This window comes from Haliaeetus albicilla, chromosome 12, assembly GCF_947461875.1.
Source record: "Haliaeetus albicilla chromosome 12, bHalAlb1.1, whole genome shotgun sequence".
Lineage (NCBI taxonomy): Eukaryota > Metazoa > Chordata > Aves > Accipitriformes > Accipitridae > Haliaeetus > Haliaeetus albicilla.
The window spans coordinates 11,277,299-11,297,230 of record NC_091494.1 but is presented as its reverse complement, the minus strand read 5'-3'; the positions used below and the strand labels follow the sequence as shown (position 1 = coordinate 11,297,230).

The 19,932-nt window shown below is 36.4% G+C and overlaps 1 protein-coding gene across 7 annotated transcripts in view; it reads left to right on the top strand.

Moving 5' to 3' along the window:
• Nucleotides 1-19,932, top strand: part of ENTREP2 (endosomal transmembrane epsin interactor 2) — a 171,792-nt gene that overhangs the window by 63,090 nt on the left and 88,770 nt on the right. For 6 of the 7 annotated variants that reach the window (XR_011327049.1, XR_011327048.1, XM_069798053.1 and 3 more), the window contains exon 2: nt 5,229-5,285. The exons of the other annotated variant lie outside the window; for it this stretch is intronic. Coding sequence is in view for 4 of the 6 variants with exons in the window: in XM_069798053.1 (XP_069654154.1) it covers nt 5,229-5,285 (57 nt within the window). In the remaining 2 variants the exon portion in view is untranslated. The remainder of the gene's footprint in view (nt 1-5,228; nt 5,286-19,932) is intronic. 7 annotated transcript variants of the gene reach the window in all.

The following is a 19,932-nucleotide window of genomic DNA, read 5'->3' as shown; positions in this document are numbered from 1 at the left end:
TCCCTTCAGACTTCACTGTCAAAGGAGAGATGTTTTCTCAAAAAGCCATACCAGTAGTTAAGAGCTTCGGCAATATACTGTCCTCTACTGTTTCTTCTATGTAAGTGAACCTTCAATTTCCTCAGTGCAGAGGAGGAACGGCTTTACCTGGCACTGAAGGGCAGGTATATATACCTTTTATGGTGGTTGGGTTGGGTTATCTGGGCACCTGAGCTCAGCCACTACTATGTTTCATAGTCCAAAGAAGGAGGAGGGTTTTTAAGAGTCCTTGACTCCTTTCTTTCTGCTTGTCTGAACAGATAGAGTTTCAGTAGTCGTCTTAGCGGTTTTATTTTCTCTGTCCCTTAATGGGACCCTTGTGACTTTGGAAACTCATTTAAGCCCTGCTTATGTAGTTGTGCCGTTATTTACTTTAGTATATTGCTACTTTGCCTTTTCTAAGGCACTTGGAATAACTTGCATTTGCTAGTGGTATGAGGGTATCTATTATACTGTAAAATAAAAGGATTCATGTTGCTTTATCAATTTTACCTGACCTGTTAATATATTACAGGTGATTTAAAGAGATGAGAGTTTCCATTTCATTTTTAATTTCCATTATTACTAGAGTTCATTTATACAGTTGGGATTGGCTTCCCTGCCCACCCCCTGCAGGAATACTCCATGTATTTAGTAGGGCAATTAAAGCTTTCTAAATTATATTTTGTAATATTTCTACTTTTTTCTAAAAATAGTTTATATCAATATATTTGAATTGACATGTCGTATGCGTATTGTCATATGTTTTGGTTGGAAGGAAATGCAGATACCTAGGATGCGCTATGATATGGATTCTGTTTATTCAGATAACACAGGAACTAACAATAGCCACTATTTGCATTATTTAGTATCTTAGAAGAATGCTAAGAAGGAGTTTCCGCAGTTAATGGGAACTACTTGTATGCTTATTTTAATGGTAACTGAATCCATTGACTGGAGAATTTCTTGTGTTTACAAGCTGAAAAAGTGAGGAACCCTTAAATTTGCAGAAAAGCAGTGGATGACTTGACATATGGTGTATCAGCCTGAACAAGAAAGTAGGAATAAAAATAGACAACAAAACTTGGTGTTTCCTGTAACTGTCATGCTCTATATTAGACTGGAAAAGCATTGTAAGATCCCAAGTTGTACTGAGAAAAAAAAGAGACAATTTGTTTTATTAAACAAATTAATACTTTAACATCAGTAATTTTACATTTCTGTAAATATCTTTACCTTGATAGTGTTTCAGTATTTTCAATGTGGTTTTAACTAAATTAATATTTATATAAATATACATTTTATGTCGTTCAGAAAAGAAGTTTAAAGGAAGCGTACTGGAGAGTGTATTGTGTACAATAACCATTTTGGAGATGAAGACTTGGAAAGCAGATGGTTTAAGATCTATCGAGAGACTGCATCATCTGATCTCTCCCATATTCAAAATCAGAGCCCTCTAAATTTCTAGAGACTTACCTGAGTGTGGAGGGTTGAAAATGCTGGAAAAGACACCATCAAGGGCTTTTTAAAAAAATCCTTTGTTTGTAGTCCCTGTACTGGAAAGTAATTTTACCTTCTGTTTTTGTCCTGGCTCAGTATGTGCCTGTTAAAGTAAATGCATCTTCTTCATGCATGAGCACAGCTTGCATTAATGATAATGGAGATTTCATATGCATGTTGAAAGGTGTCCATACCTAATGTTATTGCATTTCTAATGCTGCAGAAGTCAACACTGATGTATTCTGTTTATTTTTTACTCTGTGAATCAACACTGTTGTTTTAGTCAGCAGGTACATACATCTGTAGGAATTCTGCTTAAGGAAGTTGGCAAATCTATGGTTTTGAACACATTTTGAGTAGCTTTGATTTATTTTGATTATTATTATTACGTATTTATTTGATTATTATTTATTATGTGATGGGAGAGTTTACTGCAATTCAGCAGATAGAAGTTAGGTCCAAGATATTAGATAAATGTGCTATGCAGGCTCTGAAATCAAACCATGTTGCCAAAGTTAAGTAGGCAAGTCGTTAAAATCATCAAACTCCAATTTACTTTTTATTTAAGAAAGAAAAAACCTGTGCACAGCATACATATGATGTAGCGATTCTTGAAAAACATTAGAAGACGTGTAGATTGCAAAGTTGAGCTATAGATATTTAGGAAATGACGGCGTTTTAATTACTGGTGTAAAAATAATTCATTTATCTTGTGCCTATGTTTCTTGGCCCTTAACCTCGTGAAACCAAGCATGTGTTTTACATACTGCTTCCACTGAAGTAAGCATTGGATAGTCTCAGCAATTATTGTAAGGTCTTTTGGGCCTCTAAGTTACATACTACTTTTCAAATAATTCTTACTTTTGTATATAAACCAAGTGTGGTTCTATTTACTTTAATCAATATTGGCATTGTATTTATAAGAAGTAAAAACTGAAGACAAAACAAAATGTTAAGGGTGGTTTGTTTGGGGTTTTTTATTTTTAAATTCCTGGTCTTCTGCAAGACCAAGAGAAATCTTTAGATTTATATTTTGATAGAGTCATTTGGTGTGTTCTGACAAATGTTGGTATGTGATGTTCTCTGTGTGCTTTTTTGCTAATTATATAGTTGTGTGTACTGTGATCTAAAGTGTTGAAGGTGCTTGGCACTGGAAATAACTAAATCTCAAAGCAAAATAAGCATTTAGGTAACTACATTGATATTGGGGACTAATGAGGTTTGGAAAATTACATTACAGCATTGTTGAGATGAACTCTTACAATGACAATATTTTAAAGATTCAGGCGGAACACAGAGTTTTAGTGCCTATCATCAGTGCATATTGAGAATTTATCAACTGGCCTGACTGTCCTTGAGCTTTTGCATGGTGAGCCAGTAGGGTGAGTGCCATGAAGCTCTCCTTTTCCAAACAAAAACACATGCACCTCTTTCATCTTGCAAGGCCTCTGTAAAGGTCAAATGCAGTTGTAGTTCAGCTGAACAAAAAGGATCAGCTCCCTTCTTCAGTCTTCAGGGGTGCACAATGCCACAGATATGTCAGACAGGAGGGGGAGAGGTTTAACAGCAAGGTAGCACAGTAAATGAAAGTAAGGATTTGCTACTCATAGGCAGCACACTAGAATATCTTGACTCTGAACATGTAACTTGGTGACTGAGAAATACTGGCTTGTGCGTAAGTATTTTATGTATCAATACATACTCAGTTTTGGAAGGTCATTTCTTGTTTTTCCTAAGTATATTTCTTTAATAACTTCACAATTTCAGCCATCCCATTTATTTAATTGAGAGCATGTTGCTATCTAGCCTGCAGTCAGACTAGCTAACCCTGTCACTTTACCTTCTTGAGTGCAGTTTCGCATTACAGGACTATCAGCCCAGAGACAGTTATCATACAGCAATAATAAGCTAACACAGCTGTGTGAGCAAATTTAATTAACTGCAAAAATGTAATTCTCAGCTTTTCCCTGGCTTGGCCAACATCCAGAAGTAAGCTGGTATGTAGCTTTTATGCTGTAGGAAATGCTGTAGAATACAAACTATGCACATTTGCACGTAGAGATTATCTGCATAGCCGTTGGTATCCATAACCTGATTTTGGTTCACTTTTTACTGTGTGTTTATGCCTTCTCATCTGTCGCATTTGTACTTGGCTTAAAAACTAACATTGAGGTTTTATTATGAAACCTCACGTGAGTTGTTTTTTTTAATGGCATAGCTGCTAAAGAAAATACCAAAAGGTGCATTTTCCAACATGCTGTTCTCCTGAATAATGTTTTCAACAACTGCAGCAGCTGTGGATATTGTCAAGTTGTGACATATGTTTGAAACATGCTCACAGTATGAATGTCCACAGACTAGACATAGTGAATGCTTAAACTGGGCACTCCGCAACCCAACTCCTCTGTATAACCAGCAGCTCTTTCTCCCACATTCACACCGAGCATCAGTAGACAGGCTGCTTCCAGTCTGGTTCCCAGTACCGTGTGCATTGCTTCTGTAGTGGCTAGATATAGATGCATTTTTAATTATTATGCTCTACTATTATTACACCTAAAAGATTGCTAGTAAAGCATGACATAGTGGGAATGGTGACTTTCTGGCAATTGAATTTCAACCAGTCTTGAATATAATTTCATGGAAAAGGATATTCATTAGCTTCTGGGCTTCCTCCATTTTAAATATCAAAGGCCTGTAGAGAGCAATAATGATATTGGAGCTTATTCTAAGCAATCACAAGAGGATTTCATAATGATTGTATCAGGCTAGCTATTTATATGAGTTACTGTTAGACAAATTCTTTACACAAGCTGAGATGAAAAAATGACACTGCAGACTCATGAAATAAATACGTCATGCATTCTTTTCTCTGCATTTTATTTGTATTCTAGTTTACTATTTTTTAAACTAAATGTTCTAATGGAAAGGTTCCTCCCCACCTTCTTTTTTCTGCCCCAGGGTCAATATCCCTCACCCTATTGCTCCAATTTCTCTCTCTATTTTCCTCTATTTTTAACTGTATGTAAAGCTTATGGTGTCTCAACTGTAACTTCCATGTTATTTTAAAGTACCTAAGATCAGCTTATATGTATCAAGGTCTGAATTCTGCTTGCTTTTGGCTTGTAGTGGAGGGGATAATGTATCTGTATGTTAAATATAGCTTTTGAATGAACATACATGGGCTTTTCCAAATATAAGATCAAGTAGTGTTGTTGTTCAGGTGGCTGGGTGGAACAAAACAAAAAACCCCTTTTGCTAATTTAGCCAGATACTGTGGCTGATTTTGTGATTGTCCTATTGTTACTCCCCTTTTTGTGAGCTAACTTTCAATGATGCTAAGAGACCACAAGAAAATTTACCCTAAACATTTATTCTCCTTTAGTGCTGATAACATTTTGGACTTGGAGAGAAGATGTTTGAAGACCTACTGTGATCTGTTCAGAACTAACTGGATCTGGCAGCTGGATTGAAATTTGTTTTTAAAACAGCTTAGTAGTACTTCTGTTGATTTTTTTTTTTTTTTTTTTTTTTTTTAATTGAGAATAAAATGAAAACATTTTCTTTTTAGCAGTTTGTTTCCAGCACTCTGGAAATATACATCATGACTGTGTGTTAAACTTCATTTAAATACTTAATATTTTTTAATTTTTTTTTAATGACACTGGTATAAACCCCATGTCTCTTTGGTGACTATGCTCTCTTTATTACAGGTGCTATTGTCAGGATTGATTGGTGTTGTTTCATGGAAGAGGCCCCTTTCACTTGTGGTGAGTGCCAGAATTGCTTTAATTATGTTACACAGACTTTAAATACTAAAGTGACTAAAGGATTCTGTGGAAGTAACTACTGATGGTTTTGTTTTTATGTAGAAGCCTAATAGCCTCTGGGGATGAGTTTCCCATGCTGTTCTGTATCCTAATATTTATAAACACTTAGTATAAAAATTTTGGGACTTTCAGGTTGTATTACATAAACCATCTAGGTGACAATAGTATTTTTCTATCTGTACTTAAGCCTTGGAGGGCCATAATATTCATTATGTGTAAAAGAATGCAGATATCTACTGCCCCTTCCTTGCCATTGTTACAGTTCTGTCTCTCTTTTTAAAAGTGATAGCATATGGTTTAGAAACTTAAATGTAAGAACTAATGAATTATAAACATTTTGATAAATGTGTATGTTTAAAGGAAGGCAACAATCATACTGTAGTTGACGGTGTGAAATTACAAATGGCTCAAAGTAGTGAGTGTTGCAGCCTAGTAGATATGCTCAGTACTGCATTATGGCTTGGATTAATAGATATTCATTAAATATGTTATAATTTTCAAGAATTTGTTTATTAATATATTTTTAACATTAACACTGAACTGACAAAAGTGCTTAGTCTGTCGCTATTGTTCTAGACAAACAGACTATTGGTCTGCGTTTATCTTTGCATTTAACTTGCCTAAAATTGCAACGCAGAGAAACCTTTTTAGTCAATTGTCTGGATGGCAAAAAAGCATATTCCAAATTAGTAGCTGTTCCTCTTTGTCTGCAAAACCATTTTCAGCTACATTATGTGTTCTGTTTTGAGAATCGTAGTTACTTAATAAGGAAAATTAATTTATGCTTTGTATATGCATGCTAATAGAGTTTCAATTAACCTATTAGCACAGAGCAATATTAGATTCAAATCAGTCTTACTAAAAAGGTGGGATGAGTGTCAATAAGGATGTATTAGCAGGTAAATGTTGCCTTTGAAAAATTGTGCATATGTAACATACTAACATATGTAACATAGTTAATACTAAAGATAGGTCCAAGAAAAAAGAATATAATGGAAGGTATGAAATGGAAAGACCCATATTAATAAGAATAAGCCTAATTAGAACTTAAGGTATATCTTTCAGTATTAGTTGCCCCAGTATTTCTCCGGTTATCTCTTGCTGGGCAAGTGAGCAGAAAGAGGAGGAGCAAACTATTTTTTTCCTGGTGTTACCAAAAGGGAGCATGGCCCAAAGTGCCGTTTCCTCCATTAGTCTGTCAGTAATGTAGTTCGTATTGGAGATTTTACAGGTTTGCAGTGCTGTTTAGAGTAAGAATGTGTGTATCTCGGTAAAGATTGGACTAAATTTCTGCTCGGTGTTATGACCAATAGCTGGTATGCCTGGTTTTATTGCAATATATTTTATTCTACCTTATGGGCTTTGTGAATAATAATTTGCTGCCTGGTACCCGGGAATGCTGCCTCTTTGATTGAATACAACTAAATAGAATTGTAATAGTGTTACCTATTAGAAACACTTCAAAAGAAAAAGTTCACCTGACAGTGAAAGAAAGTGTATGTTTGGTACCCAAATCTCATTTCATTTGTGTTACACTTTACTGCTCACATATTACAAACCATTAAAACTAAAATAATTCCTCTGAATTGAGTGCATGTACAACTGCACAATCTAACTGAACTTAAGACTTTTCAAAATAGTTGCTTGTAAGCAACTGTAATTGCTACTTATGTCATTGGAATAAACGATATTCATGCATCAGAAATGTTATTAATGAGACTTGGCTTCTTTGATTCCTGAACACTTGCATATTGTAAACTCAGCCAGGCTTTCAGATGTCAGTTCATTCAGTGAAATGTAAACAGGCAGTTGTGGTCGGTATCGTTCAAGGAAATAAATATAAAAGGGAAGAAATAGTAAATGGTAGCATAATACTTTCAGAAGAGCTCACCTTCCTAAAATCTGCTCTAGGAAGTTATTTCCAAGAGTAAGCTTAGTGCTCATGAGTTAGATGCTCATTGTTTTTCTTCTACATTTCTGTATTGGCACTTGGTGGTGGTATAATAAAGCAGTTGGAGGAATAGGGATCAGGGATGGTGGGTTTTGCCTCTGTGCAATTAAGCTGTGCAATAGCTAGTGCTAATAGTTTTGCAGTGGCTACATAATGTCTTTATTTCCTTGTTGAACTGTAAATACTTTTTAGCAGTTGGAACCTCTGTGTGCAGGATGACTGTTCTGATTAAACAATTAATACTGTATAACTTTACAACCTCATCACACAAAGCACCGTCAGCATGCTAATGAGTCATATTTCTTGTAATCTGCTTATACAATACATATGCAAAATACATATGGTCAATAATTACTTTTTAACCTAATTTATAGTATTAAACAACTATATAATTGATTACAATATACATATCTTTTGTTGCACTGTGTTACAAATTCTGGCATTGCAAAGAGCGATAACAGAAAGAAAGGTAGCTGTATCATTTGAAGCCATGAATAAAGTTTTATAAAATTAAACCATACACCATCTGTGATGTTCTAAAAACTGGTGAAACTCTGATAATATTTTAAGGTGCTAGTTTCCTGCTTATTTTGGTTTTCTGACTAAAACAGGGTTGATAATACACCAGTGATTTGGCTATTGCTGAGCAGTACTTGCACAGCATCAAGGCTTTTTTTTTTTCCCGCTCTGCATCACTTGTTTTGGGTTTTTCCTTCATCTTTCCTTTGGTTATTAAACTATCTTCATCTCGACCCACAAGTTTTTTTCACTTTTGCTTTTCTGATTCTCCTCCTGTCCTGTTGCAGGGGGGGGAGTGTTAGCTGCTGGCCAGGGTCAACCCCTCACACTACTGATGGTTTGCTCATCGCTGTATCCATACAATTTTTTTCACAGATGCAGTGTCTTTTCTTTGCAGATTTATTATTTTCTGCAGGCAAAAAGAGGAAGTCAAAGAAGCAATAAACACAAATAGTAGTTCATCAACTGTTAACTTCTGACTGTATCTTACCAGAAATGTGTTATGTAGTATTGGTATAGAAATGAGTGGGTGGTTGCATGGTTTAACACCTTGGAACCAAAGTTAAAAACTGAGAATAGTTGTGTATTTCCAAGACATTAGCATGAGTGGTGTTTTGTATTATACATTCAGTAGAAGATTCACAAATGTGTACGCACTAAGGAAATTTTACTGTGATGTTAATGTGCAGAAATTTAGTTACACATAGAAGCTCTCATGCTAAAGTGTCTTTGCATGGCTTAATTATCTGAAGGATTCAGCAGATTTTGTTAGCTTATCTGAATTTTATTGGTTACCACCTAGCCATCAGTTGCTTGTGTTGCCAAAACGCTTTATATATACAAGGAATCAGTGTCTGTTATCAAACCAGTATTTACATTTACCAGAGGAGACACCTGGGCAAAGGAGATATTTAAATTGTTTATACATTAATTTTGAACAGTATTTTCCATATATTTCAGATGTTTCCTCATTAAGCTTTCTGTATTTTTAATTAAGAAATCTCAGAGAATTTCTAGTGGTTTGGGGAAATCTTTCAAGAGTCCCTTATTTGGAAACTAAGTGCTGGCTGTATCAGTACCACTGCTTAAGGTTAAAATGCTGTGTTAAAATAGGAATTTGTTTCCTCGTGGTTTATGGAAGTGTCTGAAAATTGGGGGAGAGCTTGTGTAGCTCCTGAGGTTGAATTACCTTGTACAGAACTTTAAACTCTGCAGTGAGATTATTCTTCTGTTACAGTCTATGGTAATTGCAAATCTGTTTGTGCTAAGGAGATTAATTCAGCCTCTGAATCGAGTAGAAAGCTTCTCTGTTGCCATCTGGCATTTGGGTCCCAGAAAAATATTTTTACATTTCTAACTGAAAGCTTTTACAATAAACTGATAGATTTAGGTTTTTTTTTTTTCAAGGAACAGAAGCGTATTTTTTCTAATGTCTGTGAATGTCAGTGAACACAACACAATACTTATTAATAAGTGATCTTGATTACTTAGAATAGCTATTTAAAAGCATTTCCTATAAATCTGCATTCCAGATACAATTCCATGCATCAGTGAACATGCAATCTGTGCATATACCTTTAGTAATTAGCCTGGGTGTATAGGCTCAAAAATCTGGTCTGTACATTTGTTTTTCAGGGCATTTTCTTATTTCTTTCTTTGGGCTTAAATAGAAGGGGACGTTCTGTTTTCAACGCATTATCCCTTCAAATAAACCATTACTTCATGCTTTTTTTTCTTCTTTTTTTTTTTTTTTATAAGCAGATAGGATTTTCACAATTTAAGAAAAATAAAAGAAGAGTAATTCTCAATAGTAGCAGTTCAACCTGCACATCAGGCACAAGGATGAACTGCTGTGCAAGGTCTCAGGCTGCACCTGTGGTAAGAATCAGTCAAATACTGAACTTACTTTGTTAGAAAACATTCGTCTTGGGCCAGCTTGGTAGTTTGTTGCAAAATGAGAGATTTTCTTTCTAGAAGTCCTGTGAAAAGTACTGAAATCTGAAAGATTTGAATTAAAAAAAAAAAAAAGGTGGTATGGTTACCCCCCCCCCCCCGAGATTTGGTTTTGACAGCTGGCATGAATAGATAATCTAGTGGAGAGGCAATGTTAGCATAAATGGGTCAAGACTGTAAGAGAAAAACAAGTGAAAAAATGCACACACTGGGGGAATGGCAGAGTCTAAAGGCATCCATCACCTTGTAAGTCATTGTTGGCTTTGATACTTGTGTGATGCTGAGATGAGATGCAGAATATCACTCTGCTTTAACATATCCCTTGATCATTCTGCAGTAGCGTTTCAGCATGCGTATACTTTGAATTTGTTGATCAAGGTGTTCATTAGGAACCCTGCTATTAGACAAACAGTCGTCTTTGAGGCTGAAGCATTAGTTTAAAGGTTAACAAAACACTGGGTAAAAACAACTACATCTTGCATACCAGAGTTTTGGAAAGTTTCTGATAAATTGGGATGTGGTTGAATGCTGAGTATTGCTTGCTTTCAGAAAGAAACTTGGCAAGCTGTAATTGCTTCTACTTGCAAAGCAAATCCAATGCTGGTTCACAAAGTAGCTCTTCTAATATAAAGTTGTAAATTTTGCTCAGAGCTGTTGTGGACTGGAGTGTGAACCCAGGCTTTGAAATTGAGAGCAGAGTGTTTTTGACCTCTTTTCTAGGAGCAAGGAAGGAAAATACTCAGATTCAGAGGAGCTGAATGCTAAATCAAGGGGAAAAGAAAGGCAGAGGACTAGGATGGGAAGGAGGAATTAAAATCTGAGCCTGTCAACATGAGGGAGACTGAGATCAAAAGCTGTTGAGAAGAGCAGGACCTAGATGAGCAGAGAGGAGTGAATTAAAAGCATGTCAGTAAGAAATCACACAATGGAATTTCTGATTTTTCAGTGTGATTTTTAAATATAGTGCCATAAGCACCATAACTAATTAATCCTGACTTAAAATAGATTTGTATCTTTGGTTTGAATGACTTCAGTGAAGAAAGTGTGAGCTGTAAAGAATCTTTTCCTGTAGTTGGGACATAGTTAAGTTTTCTTTGTCTCTTCCCTTCCTCTCCTCCCCTTCACTGAGGGCTAGTTCTATAAAGCACTAACATGGCTATACTGCTCTGGCAACCAAACTACATCAACTGTCTCTGCATACTACTGCAGTGTGACTGTAGTTATACCAAAAGTCTGTGAGACAGTATCTACAAATGAGGTTAGTGTATTTATTGATAACTATTCCAGTTTACATCAACTTCAAAGAAGATTTAAAATACATTTCTATTTCTGTCAAAGCTGCTTCTGTTTGTGTTTGTTAGTTATTCCAAGCAGATTCTCAGAGTAGTTAAACCTGAATGTTTTGGGGTTTTTTTTTTAATTTTTTTTTTGGTAGTAAATTCTCTTTCCTTATTTAAAGATAACAATTTTCCACCAAACCAGGCTAATGAATAGCAGATTTTGGGGCCTTTTCAGTCAGCCAGGAACTGTCATTCTTTCATTCCTGCTCCTTCCTTACTTGCTTCTGAGGATATCTGTGCCTTTCCTACCCTGGTTCTAGTAACTGTGCCAGTGATCTGTAGGAGACTTCTGGAGAGGAATGTGAGTACTTGCCATTTATCTGGCTACATTCCAGCACCCTATGTGAAATGCATGGCAGAAGCTATGGATCTCTTTTGTGTCATCTCATGTCGAATTTGGGTCAGTAAGTGTTCAGATGCTCCAAGGAGGGCATTTTTAATTTACTGAATGCTGTTCCTGGACTGGAGGCTTTAGTGAAAAGAGCAGCTGAAGAGGAATAGGAAAGAATAGGAACAGAACTGCAACTGAACAAGTCTGCTTTAGGCATCCTTAGTCACATCATGATTGAGCCATTCCCACAAAAGCTGGTTGCAGATCTTTCAAATTTTTTTCTTTCCTCAGCTTCTGGCAGCAGTTAAAGTTTCAGTAGTAGCGGGACAACCACAGTGTTTACTCTTTCTCTTTCATTAGGGTATTTTTATGTTCTGTGTAAATCTTCATTTCCAAATACTTGACGAAATAACCAACAGTATGAGAAACAAATGGGGATTCCTTAGGGTTTTGTTACATAAATTGCCTCGATGAATAACATAACTAGGTAAAAATTATAAATATTTTATACAGATACGCTATATTTAGTGACTAGTTTGGGCTGTACTTGTGCTGGTTTTTGTGTTTTGTTTTGCTGTGAAGATTCAAGTGATCAGATTTTACTGGAGCACTTCTCAGAAAGTAGATTTCAAAGCTGTTTGTAAAAGATGCATGTAATTTTAGATGTGCATATGCAGGAATGTGCCCTAGTGGTGTTTGCGCACTTACTCAGAAAACAGAAGTTATCTCATCAACCACACTTGCACAATCCTGCTTGAACTTTGATATTTGTGATCAGTCTGTGGAAATTAATAGCATACAGTACTTTATTTACTATGCATTAACACAGTGCAATAAATGTTGTTTTCTCCAAAACTCTAACAGTGCAGTTAAGCTTAATTTTATTCTTAGGTTAAAGTGCTACAACCTCTGGATGCCATTTCTGGAGGCCTACTGAGGCCTTTTCTGATGCTATACATGGATCACAAATGGAGTTTCTCCTAGACAGGGAGTGACTTTGGGTGACTAGAAAGTAGTCTGTCAAATATGATGAGCTTTCCTATCTGAATCCTCTTGATAGATGTTTGTGCCTTGAATCTGAGGCTTCTGACAGTTTTGTTTTGTTTTCTTTCTAGAATGGGCCTTTTCTGAATCTGTATTAGTTTGGGACACTGTTATTGACTCATTTCCTCTTAGTTAAGCTGTTGGTCTTGCATTTCTCCAGTCTTCCTCTCTATTACCAAGTGTAACTGTTCGGCTTTAGTGCAACTTTTAGTTGCCAAAAAGAAATGCTTTTACGTGTGTGTGAAGTGGGGAAGTCAGAGGTTAGCTGGAAATTCCACCTGTGTCCCCTGCCCTGAGAGATGTTTTCCCAGTGTATGAACTGCTGGTTTAAGCTGTGAATTAATGCCTCTTGTTGGATTGAGTGGGGGATCTGGAAAGTGTGGTCTTCAAAGTTTGCAGTTAGAGTGTGTGTAAATTCTGATTACATTCATGATTCATGTCCCAAATTGCTTTTTGCATGCAGATTAACATAAACATTTAGATTTTTAACAGCACACTGTCTCACCTATTGCTGTTGGTTTGTTTTTTTTTTTTCCTAAGGCTGCCTATTCCCTTCTTTCTTCTTTAGCATATGGAAACAACTGACAGAAAAACCTACCTGCAGTGCCAGTTAGAATGTACCTGACAGAAGAAGGAAAAAAGTGGAGAATGACCCAGTAAAGCTGTGAACTGGGAGATAAAGAAACAACACTTGAGATGAAAACAGAGCAAGTGAATCAAAGAAATCTTTATAAAGGGGGAGAAAAGGTGTGACAGTGAAGCATCTATTTAGAATGAACATTCTATGTCCCCTTTACAGCTTAGCACTTCTTACAGCTTTTCCTTGCCTGGGTCTGTCTGTCTGCATCTCTCTGTTACCCTTTCTACAAAAGCTGCCTGTTCCTGGGCCCAGCTGCCACCAGCTGTCACCCATGTCAGAATCTAGACTCCTCTGTTGAGCATCCATCTGCTAATTAGTTATCCCCAGTGGCAAAATTTTAAAAGACCACAAGCAGCTTTTCCTGAAGAGCAGATAAAGCCTGCTGGGGCATCACACTTGCCCCTTCTTAAACAAGCGTGTCTTAATTACCCTTAAATAGACCCTTCTACTCCCCATCTGCTCCCATTGCATTGTGTTGCCATGGCAGCAGTTAATGCTAGCACAGTACCATGCAATAGGAAACTGTCACAGTTCCAGTATCATTGCTACTGCTTATAACGAAGAGTATGGTATGGGTGCTACATTTGCCTCTCTTCAGTCCATCAGTAATTCCCCTGTTCCCACATGCTTTCTAAATATATCTGCTAATGGTTCTTCAATCCCATTTGCTCCTTCTTTTAGAAATGCAGGCTGCATCACATCTGGTCCTGGAATTTTTGGTAGTCTTTGCACAGTCTAATTTCTTCAACTCGTTCTTGGTGTGAGTCTGGTTTCCTTCAGCATTTCTTCTTTCCTTCTTGGTAAATTAGTCTTGGTTTCTGACATCTGCCTTTGTAAGCAGTGAGGAAAATAAATTGGTTTTGTTTAGGGATGTCCCTATCTGTCTTTCAGTAAAATACTTAGTTCACTCTTTATAAGTCTGCAGTCATCTTTATTGTTCACTTTTTGTTTATATGCTGGAAACATCACATTATTTACCTTTGCTTCCATAAGTAGCTTTCCTTTCAGTGTTGAGTAATTTTTTCACGTTATGGATATTTAAGTCCCTTTCCTGTTCTTCATTTTACCATGTGTAGCTTCTGACCATAAAGCCATAAGGAATGAAAGAATTAACTACCCTTCAACCCTGAGAGTTGGTTATAACTTTATATTTTAGGCATGACTATGGCTAAATGCATTTTACAAGATGAATGTTTGTTCAACCTTATCAGCGCAAGAGCATTTTGGGGCATAGATACAAGTATAGAAATGTTAAAAGACTAAAAAATGAGTCACTCATTTTACATAAAAAGGAACAGATCTGGTTGTTAATGTGTATTTTGTAAAACATTTGAGATGTGCAGCAAGATCATATTGTTTACTTTCTTGAGTGATATTTCATGAAAGTGCAGGCAGACACGTCAAGTGGAGAAAACTGCTGAAGGAAAGCAAGCTCCTAATTCTCCAATTAGAGTGAACATTAAATGTAAGATACCTTAAATTTATTATTACTCTTGGTATTACAGCAAGTAAAACCCTGTACTTCCATTTTTTGCATATGAATGATAATGACCAAAAAAAGGGTTTTACCACAAGAACAAACCCATTCACACCATAGAGAAAAGGAGTTTGTGACAGTTAGTAACAAATGTGAAATGTTTGAGGGACTCAGGAGAAAACAAAACCTGTAGAGGGAGAGATTAGTGGGGGTTTTGGTGTGTTTTGTTTGTTTAATTTATTTTTTTAAAGAAGTAAGATTAATAATTTGATGCTGAATATTCAAAAATGAATTTGTTTCAATTCCAGCAGTTTCATTAACAGCTGTAGAGGTTTCTGAATATAGTAAAAAGTAGTAAGACAATTCATTGCACTTTATCACAAATTGTGTGGAGATGATGGAGAGATAACGATGATATTTTTAGTTTCCCGATTACAAAAATGAAATATCAGTACTTTGTGCCCTGATAGTTGATGTAGTCTCAAGAATTTTGGAAGCACTGAAGTGTTTCCAAAGTCAAAAGAAGCCATATATGAGCTTTGAGAGTCAAGGAGCCAATATGTTTTAAAATTGTAAATACATATGTTGAAAAAATACATGCAAAAACAACTTCTTGTAATAATTTTTCACATTTCTATTAATTTTGGCATCTCTGCCTTCTAGAGTACTAATACAAAAGTGATTACACACAGCGTAATGTAGAAGCAGATTGATAATAGAAGCAAAAGCTATTTTGATATCTGTGATTCATTTCCTACTAAATTCCTACAGCTCTTAGATTAGACTTCCACTGAACTCAGTTGATCCCTGTTTATTTACAGTTTATAAAGCATAATCATTGCTGAAGATTTTAAACTGATGACTTAAAATGACTTAGCAGACTTACCTGGATCCCAGACTGAGAAAACTTACCTTTATGGTTCAACATTTTAGTTGCTCAGTGTTGCAAAATCTTTGGGTAGAGAAGCTGCACAAATCTATAACAATGCAAACAGAAATAGACCACACTCAGTTGGATGCTATGCTTTCTATTTCTACACCATAAAATAATATGGTTTCAGAGGTGAAACTGTATAGTTTGTCTCTAGATATGCAGTGAAACACTGTTCAGAATAGAAAAAAGTTTTTCTGCATTTTGTCATATTTCATTTTTTATTAGGATTTTAATTCAAAAGGATCTGTTCAATCTCTTCATCATTGTCACAGTACTGTTTCATGTTACGAAAGGAAAAGACTGATATCTGTAAATAATATAGGTGTATCTATTCAAAAGTAGAAATGCAAAAGCATTTTGACACTTTTTAAAATACGGGATCTAATGTAGTGTTACATAGAATCAGGCAGTGATTGGTTTTCTACCATACAGTAGATTTTATATAGCCATGAGCAGCAGTCATAACAAATTATCCATATCTATGTTGTCAGATGCTTATTTCTAAATCGTATGTATCTATTTTGTGCTCAGGAAAAGAGACAGTACATCCTAACATCTGAAGAAACATAGTAAGCAACAATCTTTAATTTAGCTTCTCCTAAATGTGTTTGTTTTCAAATGTTTTATGGTTACATATAAATTTTCTAGTAAATATCTGACTTTTATTCACAAGAAGCAAAGAATCTTATCTCTTCTGGGGGTGGGGAGGGATAAGCTAAACAGGCTCTGCGAACTCTATCAAAGAAACAAAAAACCAGCCACCACCCCAAAAAAAGTTCTTATCTTCTGAACTGGCCAGACTTTAAGCTTGATACAGTCATGCTCTTCAGGGCAGTGCTGTATGTGATCAAATAGAGCCACCTCCAAAAAGGGGAGGGGAAGGAGAAGGATGTCTTTTCTGTTCAAAGACAGTAAGCGAATGAGAATTGTCCTCTCAGAGTATTCCACAGCCTTGAACTCCCTGGTTGCTTGTGGCAGTGAAATGCGAATCAACTGCTGCCCCTGAATTGCTGCAATAGTAGCTTTATTCAACAGAGGCCCATGAAGATACCAAATCCTTTGAGCTCCTGTAATTTCAGTTCCCAGTATGGCAGGGGAATGGACATGGGCAGCACAGTCAGAAGCAGTCTCTTAGCTTTTTTTAACCTGTGATTTTTCAGGTGTTTCCTCTTTGCTGATTTCCATGGCATTATGTCCTGGTTTCAGCTGGGACAGAGTTAATTGTCTTCCTAGGAGCTAGTACAGTGCTGTGTTTTTGAGGTAGGTATGAGAAGAATGTTGATAACACTGATGTTTTCAGCTGTTGCTAAGTAGTGTTTAGTCTAAAGTCAAGGACTTTTCAGCTTCTCATGCCCAGTCAGTGAGAAAGCTGGAGGGGCACCAGAAGTTGGGAGGGGACACAGCCAGGGCCGCTGACCCAAAGTGGTCATGGGGGTATTCCATACGGTGTGACATCATGCCCAGTATATAAACCAGGGGAAGTGGGGGCAGGGGGATCGCTGCTCAGGGATTAACTGGGTGTCAATTGGCGGGTGGTGAGCAATTGCACTGTGCATCATTTGTATATTCCAATCCTTTTATTATTACTGCTATCATTTTATTAGTGTTATCATTATCATTCTTAGTTTCTTCTTTTCTGTTCTTTTAAACCGTTATCTCAACCCACGAGTTTTACTTCTTTTCCTGATTTTGTCCCCCATCCCACTGGGTGGGGGGAAAGTGAGTGAGCAGCTGCATGGTGCTTAGTTGCCTGCTGGGGTTAAACCACGACACATTACAATATTGAAAGCTGGTTAAGAGAAAAAGCAATTCAGTCTTTTGACTTATTTTGATCTCTCTTCAGCTGCTATGTTTGGTCATCAGCATAGCTTGTTTACTAATACTGCTACCATGTTTGGTCTCCTTGAAGAGCAATGTAATTTAAAAGTCAATTTGTTGACATATTTTTACTTCCATTTGAGTTGTAGATGGATTAGTAGATCTCATTTCTTTTAACTTGGCATTTTTATGAAAATTCAGCCCATCAGAATAATTCAGTGGCTTTATTCTGTTTGAGGAGACCTGTAGTTTAGGGTAGTAAAAGTGACCACAGCATAGACATGTTTTCGAGTGTACTTCTAAATACAGAGATAAATGTATCGTGAAGTTACCGATCTCTCTTTCTCTCTCTGTTGTTTTGCTGTATGATTTCCAAAAAAAGCTTTATTGTAATATCCACTACTGAAATTTTTAAAAGCTGTAAAGCTATACTGTAACTGCTTGGGTTTTATTTATATTATAATCTGTATAGTCATATCAGCATTTTATGTATGTAGGGATTTGCTTTTTAATATAAATGAGTGACAGCTATCAGGAATCAGTAGGAAAATGTTCATGCTTTCTGGCATAGTACTAGAAAAGTTGGAAATACAGGATAGTATATGTTAATCTGCTGTATGCGTAAGAACAACATTAGAGAACCAGTATTTGCATTTGACTGGAAAAACAAAATATTTGCTTCTTGTTAACAGAGCTTTATTTGCAATAGGAAAACATATACTGGTTTTCTCCATTACTTTTTCAGACAGTAGAGAAAACAGCAAAAACCAGACTACTTTTTGCTATAATGGTCCTTGCATGTAAAAGTAGATACAACAATAAAAAGGACCTATAGAGAATGGCTCAAGACATTGTATACTTTCTCTAATACTAAAGTGGCAAAAAATTAGAGATACATAATATAGGCAGTCTATCTGCCCTCCCCCTTTTGTTGTTCCCCTTACCCTGGTAAGTTTTCACTTGTGTATAGACAGAATGGAGGAGCAGAAACTCACTTATGCACAGAGCTAAAGAAATGTATATGGACATTCACACAGATACAGAAACATGTCAGCAGTGCAGTATACTGTAGGGATTGTGTGGGTGGGGAAGGGAGGAGTGAACTCCTGTTAATAGGGCCCAGTGAGCAACTGTGGGTTAGTGTTGCCAGTAGCAAACAGTTCTGCCTCATGTAATCAACATTATAGCCAGTCCCCTCCATTAGGGTTTGTAGAGCAAAACAAGTTGGTTAGAGCTTACCTTAGGAAGGTAAGAAAAGCCTCTGTGTTGGACAGGCCACTCCTGGGGTCTAGAGAGTTGGAGTGGTCCTAGTGTCACAGTGGAGAAATGAGAAATCTGCCCACGCTGCTGAGTCATGTAGGAAAGGAAGCCTGGGAGGGAGAGCTGGCAATTCGATGCTGCTCTGCAGATCTTAGTCAGTGTAGACCATCCCTCTGCCAATCAGGTCTTTTTTAATGGTCATCAGCTTTTAATTGAACTGTTCTTCAGAACAGGTAAATAGAAATATCTTGTTATGTAATTTCACATGTCCTGTCAATATAGGATTTTCTTCTATTGTAAACAGTATATGCTATAATAACATAAAAATTAAATTCTGTTTCTATCTAGGAAAAGAAAATTATAATTTGATGTGTTTGTTTTATCCATGTTTGTAAAGGCAAAGCTGATGACTATATGTTTTTCATCCTCTGATTTGGATAACTGGAGTAAAGCTGCATCTGTATGGTATCACTGGAGCTGGCTAGTTGGGCAGCTTGGAAAGTATTTGTTAAACTTTGTCTTTTGTTTTAGAATGGTGAGGAAACAGTAACTTCAGAAATTTATTTTAGATGAGATGAATTGCGTTTGAAATGTTTTTATTTAAAAGTAGAATAAATATTTGCATGAACTAATATAAAGTATTTTGGGGGGGTGATGGAGTTGGGGATGGATACCTCATTCTTTATACAATCAAAACTCATGTGATTTCAGTTTTGTTTGTGCAACAGATGGAAGGAAATGCACCATTATCCAAAGAGAATCTAATTATCCTGTGCTTGTTGAAGAAAAATACTTTGGTTTCAGTGGGATTTGTTTGCCAGGTGAATTGCAGTTTAGAACCTGAGTTAGACATGCCTGTGATCCGAGTGTTTGGGTTTCCTTACTACAGATGCTATAAAATCTCACAAAACCTTATGGATTCAGTTCTGCCGCAGATATATGAATGAAGGTCTTAGAAATTTTAACGTTCATGTATTGATGGATCTCCATAGAGATGTGTGTGCATTTTTTCTTTAAACAGCCAAAACTATAATGAGGTTATATTAGAATCAAATTTGGAAAAACCACTGTCCACATTGAAGTCTTGCCTCACAAACTGTCTGATTCTGAAAATGCTCAGGTACCGTTGATATAATTTAGCAGTTGTGGCTTGCTGACCTTGCTTACCTGACAGAAACATTCTTCCTTAACGATGAAAGTAAAAGTATTCCGGTGTGATAGCTTTCAGAAAGACCACACAATTGTTCATTAATAAGAATAATTGCACATAGTAGTTAATTGCTATTAATGTTTTGGGAAAGACAGATGCAAAATATCTGT